Source organism: Dryas octopetala, chromosome 4 (assembly GCF_963921425.1).
Source record: "Dryas octopetala chromosome 4, drDryOcto1.1, whole genome shotgun sequence".
Taxonomy (NCBI): Eukaryota; Viridiplantae; Streptophyta; class Magnoliopsida; order Rosales; family Rosaceae; genus Dryas; species Dryas octopetala.
In genome coordinates this window covers 25837128-25843127 of record NC_141369.1, presented here as the reverse complement: position 1 = coordinate 25843127, position 6000 = coordinate 25837128, and the positions used below count along the sequence as shown (strand labels likewise).

At 38.7% G+C, this 6000-nt stretch overlaps 1 protein-coding gene across 2 annotated transcripts; it reads right to left on the bottom strand.

Annotated features, from left to right (window-relative positions):
• Positions 1–232: 232 nt before the first annotated feature.
• Positions 233–3408, bottom strand: LOC147288905 (uncharacterized protein At3g27210-like). Of its 2 annotated transcripts, none has more exons than XM_086241163.1 (3): positions 2936–3408; positions 1086–1169; positions 233–879 (listed from the first exon to the last, which is right to left on the bottom strand). In XM_086241163.1, exons 1-3 carry the CDS (start codon positions 3162–3164, stop codon positions 455–457), a joined length of 738 nt encoding a protein of 245 aa, XP_086097289.1. In that variant the 5' UTR covers positions 3165–3408; the 3' UTR covers positions 233–454. The 2 variants fall into 2 exon arrangements, with proteins under 2 accessions (XP_086097289.1, XP_086097290.1); XM_086241164.1 differs by having other exon boundaries at positions 1086–1166; positions 2936–3400.
• Positions 3409–6000: the final 2592 nt, after the last annotated feature.

The window sequence follows — 6000 nt, the reverse complement described above, 5'->3', positions numbered from 1 at the left end:
TTCATAAAAAATGTTTAAACGAAATGCATAAAAATGGTTCGAATAAAAATACAAGTAAATTTTAAAAAACATACAAAGAAGATTTATCTCTCTAAAAACGATGCACTAATAAAACAAAAAAATCAAGAACTATTGCCATGGCCCATGGTAATTCATACTTTCATGTAACATATAGAAGTATATATTTATAAGAAATGAGAGATTTTGACTTGATAGAAGAGTCAACTCCCGGTTGAAAAGAAACTAACTCGAGATTTACTGCAATAATAGTCATTTCTCATAGGATATCTGCCTCCCCTGTCACACTTTACATGCCCTCCATATCCCAACATTCTTAATTTCAACAGAAGGGATTTCTGGGACTTTACAAAATATCGAGGCCCAAGTACTTTAACAACTTGGCAAATTCATGGCAGGCTTCTTCCATTTACATTGTATAAAGGAATCAGAAGATTCAAGCTTTATCAATTACAGCAACGGTCGGGCTCATCTTCTTTCTCTGACTAGAGCTACGGTAAGAAACTAAGCTAGGAAGGCAGCATTGCACAGACCTTATTGGTTTCTCCTTGTCAGTTAAAACATCCACTGTCCTTTCGCTACTACAGACAGAATTAGCTCCAGAGATATAAGGAGTGCTACCATTGACTGATTTTGGGGTAGGGTTAGGTGTTGTTGGCTTTACTTCCGCCTGTCCATTGCCCATGCTCAGGTTGCCTGAGGAATTTTCTTCGTCATCTCTGAAGCTTTCTCGAAAAAGGTCGGCTAGTTTCTTTTTAGTTGGAGATGGAGAAGGAATAGAAACACGATTTTTGTTGACTCGAGAGGAACCAATGGCGAAGCTGTGATGGACGGGAGTGTTTCCACGAGATGGTGTAAAGTCTGCATGAGAAGCCATTAAAAGACGCAAAAAGTTGAATTAAGGGCCAACAACAACGGTATGAAATGAAGTAAATGGGAAATTTTCTGCATTTTATGTTCCTTGTGGCACAAGCTAGCCAACAAATGCATAAAAGGAAAGAAAGGTGAAAAATCATAAGCTTGCAGTAAGAACTTAGATGGCTCAAAGCATTCAATTAGGATCTTACCACCATTGACACTGTAAAAGTCATCGTCACAATCGGACTCCAACCACGGCTGGGAATCAAAAAAGGCATCCTCTCTACTACCTGCTAAAGAAAAAATGGAGTTAACTTTATACATTAAAGAGTCACAAGTAACTTGAGTTTTAACAAAATAAAGAAATGCAGCAGCAATCTAATATAAGTCTTAAACATCCATCTGATAAATACCAGTATACAGGAGCAGTAAATAGATATAGCCAAGTGCCCAAGTTGTAGCACAAGCAATTAGGTGCACCATGCCAAGTGCGTGACTTTAAATAACTATATCTAGCAAATCATTTTAGAGCAAATCCATTATAATTAGTGCAATTTTCACTTGCAAGCTAGGAAGATCACATATGAGGCAGGGGTCGATTAGCAACCATTAATGATACTATACGATCAAGCAGTTCCCGTTTAATATTTCTCGGTATTCCCTTAATGTTTTATTGTTTCATATTAATGATCAGTCAGTAATTAAAAAAGTTTATAGTAGGACCTACCTCTTCTTCTCTTTACACAACACATTAAAAAACAGTAGACCATCCAAATGTGATCCATCCATCACCTAGACTTTGGGTATCGATATGATCCTTAACATTGAGAATCACAAGATGCATTTAATTAATGGACCGATGGATATGCATCATTTTCGAAAGAATTAAAAGCAGGGACCACAATCACAAACAAGTCATCTATATTAAGTACAATCTGATCCTCATTGGAGTAACTATGTGCACATACTGAAAGTCTCAAGCTTTGCTGAAAGCATAGGACAGTGACTTTCACCAATCTTTGATATAATCCTGGAAAAATCTAGGCTTCTAAATTTAAAGTTCACATACTGCCGAAGTTAAGAAGAGCCTCCATCCAAAGTCTCTGCTTCAACTTATGTTACATCCACCATGTGATGTGGCACACAAAATTAACTGCATGCTTTGTTTTTTAAACCAAAAAAATGGTATGACCTAAACTTCACAAGTAGATTCACCAATTAATAGGAGGAAGAAGAAAAATTAAGTAAACCAACTCACAGCAGTTACATTCTCCATATAAATGGACAACCCAATTTATAACAATCCTAGCATGTCTCTTCCCATTTCAATATTCCACCATATCAAAGAGAGGCCAACAAATACGACCTATATTACACTTTCTCTATTAAATTGGTCGTTCTACAACAACCCAAATTATAACTTTTTTTTTTCTGGCTACCCAAAAAGAAAGATCACGGAAAAAATACATAACAAAACAAGATATCATTCATTATATGAAGACACGAAATCCAAGGATAAAATATCCAAATTCAATGCACATGGCACAAGTAAATGCACATCAACCTGCAAAAAATAAGGGATCTTCAAAGAACTAAAATCGTGCTCAAAAAGGCAAAGAGGTAGTGTAATAATTGTATAATGCGATTTCGAACAACCATCATAAATAATGAGAAAACGAAATTTACGTAATGAATAAACTAAAATATATATATATATTGAAATTAAAAGGAGCAAAATTGAAGCACAAGTGACAACTGACAAGCAAATAAAATTACCCAAAAACAAAAGCTTTCATACATCTCCTAACGAATGAATAAGGCAAGCACGCCAAATGTAACACATATTTGAAAAAATATATAAACCAAAAGATTAAAAATACACACACACATGCTTGAATTTTGATGTCTTCAAACGAATTTATCCGACTCGTATAATTCCTAAACTAAATAAATAAGATTTTCGATGTTAAAAAAAGAAAGGTAAAAAAGGGCATTTTAATTAATTGTTTCACAGGAAAAGGACTAAAAATAAAGGGTGTTGAATTAAAGAGTTTTGTACCGTAGTCTCTGAAAGTTGTGGTGGTGGAGCGAGAAGGCGACCAGTGAGATTTAAGAGGAAGATGGTTGATCATCGGACAATCCCCATTTTCATTTCCATTGGTGGGTTTATCCTCCTTAACTGGTGACGTTGGAATCACAACGAGCTTGTCAACGGTTTTGGACCCAAACGACAGTCTGAGTTTCATTGCCGAGTCCGAGTCTCTATGAACCGATACACACGAACCCATCTCTCTCTCACTCTCTGTTGTTTCTATTCTAGCAATCTCCTAACCCAATAATGATATCAGTGCCACTATGAACATCACGCCCCACACAGACAGATTGAGAGAGACAGAGAGATAGAGAGAGTAAAGTAGAAGTGGGAGAGAGAGAGAGAGGAGAGGAGAGGATAGGAGAGGAGAGGATGGCGTTATTTGGCGTTATGCTTAAGGAGTGGGGAAATGCGTTTGCATCAGAAAAAAAAATCTCAGAGAGAAAGGGAGAGAGAGGACTTGAAAGGTAAGTTTTCGCTACGGCCTAGGAGGCTTAGGAGAGAGAGAGATGGTGTTGTTGCTGTTATGTGGAATCGTGGGTTTACAGGCTTAGTGGCCCACTGGGGGTGATGTTGTGTTTTTTTTTTTTTTTTTTTTATTGGGTGGAGGTTGTGGGCCCTGCTGAGACTGTGGAGTCTGAATTTTTTTGTGAAAACCGAAGGAAAAAAGTTTCCTTTTACAACTCTTTGGGCTCTGCTCCTATTTCGCTTAACTTTTCACGGTTTCACTTGCCGGAGGAAACTGGGAAGTTGATAATTTGTCATTGTGTAGGTGAATGATAGTAATGACCGGAGACGAAAGGTTGTTACCGTCATTAATGTCTTTTTATACTTTCTAAATAATCTTCATCAACAGAAATTTAAGGAATTGAAATCAGTCAAACCCTTTAATCATGCTCTAATTTTCGTTGACATCTCTTACATTCCCTTAATCACAAATTCACAATAATGTCACACCTTTTTCTTTTCTTTTATACAAAATCAAATTACATAATACAAAAGTAACCATTGAACAAATTTTTTTTAACCATTAAATAAGTTTGTACAAATATTACTATTGAAACGTGAAGGTGTAATTGTTTATTAATGGACTTGAGGGAGGCCACAAGTCACATAAGTTGACTGCATATACGCGCATGCGCATGCAAATGCCTAAATGGTATTGCATTTTTTTTTTTAGGCCAATAAATGATATTGCATCAATCGCCTGCAAATCAGTTAATTATAACGAGGGTTGCTATTTGTACACCTCTAAATTCTTTTTGCACACCATTCCTAAAAGAAATAAAAAAGATCAAAAGGAAAAGACTCTTCTCTCCTTCTCTCACCCAAAGCCAAATTCCATTTTCTCTCTTTGCACACCCCCATTAACAGAAAAAAAAAAAAAAAAAAAAAACACCAGGCATTTCCCTCCCTCACCCCGACCAAAAAAACACACACACCAGCCCCAACTCCAAACTCCGCCGAAAACAGAATCAACGCCTGGCGTGGTGCTTTTGGTTTCGGTGCCGTCGCTGGTTTTTTGGGTGGTTGGCGGGTGTGGAGAGGAAGAGGGAAGAGAGAGGAAGTGTTTGGTGGGTGTCTCGTCGCCTGGTTCGCCGGCGAACGCCACCTGGCTGAGGAGTTCGAGTTGCAGCGAAGGTTCGGTGGGTGGTTGCCGAAGGCAACTCGAAGGTTTGGTGGGTGGCTGCCGAAGGCAACTCAAAAGTTCAGTGAGTGGCTGCCGAAGGAAACCGCCGGTTTCGGCGGATGGCCGCCGAACGAACCCGCAGGTTTCGGCGGATGACTGCCGAACGGCCTGCGAAGCTCATTCTTTTGGCTGGCACTGCGACGTGGTCGTGCGAGCTGGGCAGAGCGAGGTCGGGCGTCGGCGGCGTGGTCAGGCGTTAGGGCGTTGGGGCTGTGCGAGCTTGGCATGGTGGTGGGCGCGGGGAGGGTGGTGCAGCAGGGAGGAGAGAGAGATGAGGAGAGAGAGAGAGAGAGAGAATGAGAGGGTGGTGCAGCAGGGTGGCGCATGCAGGGGGTGGTGCTGCGCACGGTGGTGGTGCTGCGCTGGTGTGTGTTGACAAAGAAAGAGAGAGAGGGAAGGAGGGAGAGAGAGAGAAAGATGGGGTGTGTGAGTGTGTAATGAAATGAGGGTATTTTGGTAATGAGTTAGGTGTGTGTTGAGAAGTTTTGAATTTGAGATAAGTGTATGGGGTGTGTAGAAGAAAAAAAAAAAAAAAGTGTACAAAAAAAAATTTAAAAGTGTGCAAATAGCAGCCTCTTAATTATTTACGTGCAACTCGAACAAATACCAATCTCTCAGATCAAGATACCAATCTCTCATATCAAGATATTACATCGCTTTGAATCCATTCCCATTCCGTGACTTTGAATCTCTTTCTTCTTTTTTTATTTTAAGGGAAGACTTTGAATCACCTAAATTATGGTCGCCTTTATAGAATACTAGCTAGCAATAAAGCCATATTAATATATATTTCATGGAAAAGTCATATTGATATAAACATAGTTAATAACTAATAAAGGCAAGCCAAGAATAAAAATAAGAACAAGACTAAGGGGTTTCATTGATGTTTACTGGCAAGTTTGTGCTTGTCCAACGAGTTAAACAAAGAATAAAGGGTGTTGTTCGTGGCGCTGACACTAGTAAAATGTAATTTGGCCTTTGAATCATTTTAAGGGCATGTCTCTCTAATAAAATGTAATTTTTCACTTTTAATTAGTGAATGTATGCGGTGCAGTCTTTGTATGGTATAACCGAATAAGGAAAAATGAGAACATGGTAAAAAAGAGGAACCATGAACTTTTTTTTTTCTAGCAAATATATTAGTTAAAAAAAAAAAAAAGACAAAACATAATTAATAAAAAGGAAAAGGACATTACCATTCTTCACCGTGCTTATTTAAGAGAGTCAGAGTGCCAGTGTGCCACAGCCATACATTGACAAGACGGAACGAAGCCAACCCAAAGTGAAACAGATCAGATCAGCAGGGCTCTGTTTGAGTTTGATTGACAGCAGCAGACATAAA

Bases quoted from the DNA above. Each gene is read 5' to 3' on its own strand.
- LOC147288905 (XM_086241163.1), bottom strand. From the start codon at position 3,164: ATGGGTTCGTGTGTATCGGTTCATAGAGACTCGGACTCGGCAATGAAA. The intron at 1,170-2,935 runs GTACAAAACTCT...TTTTTTCTTTAG, and splicing joins CACAACTTTCAGAGACTACG to CAGGTAGTAGAGAGGATGCC. The intron at 880-1,085 runs GTAAGATCCTAA...CTTCTCATGCAG, and splicing joins CTTTTACAGTGTCAATGGTG to ACTTTACACCATCTCGTGGA.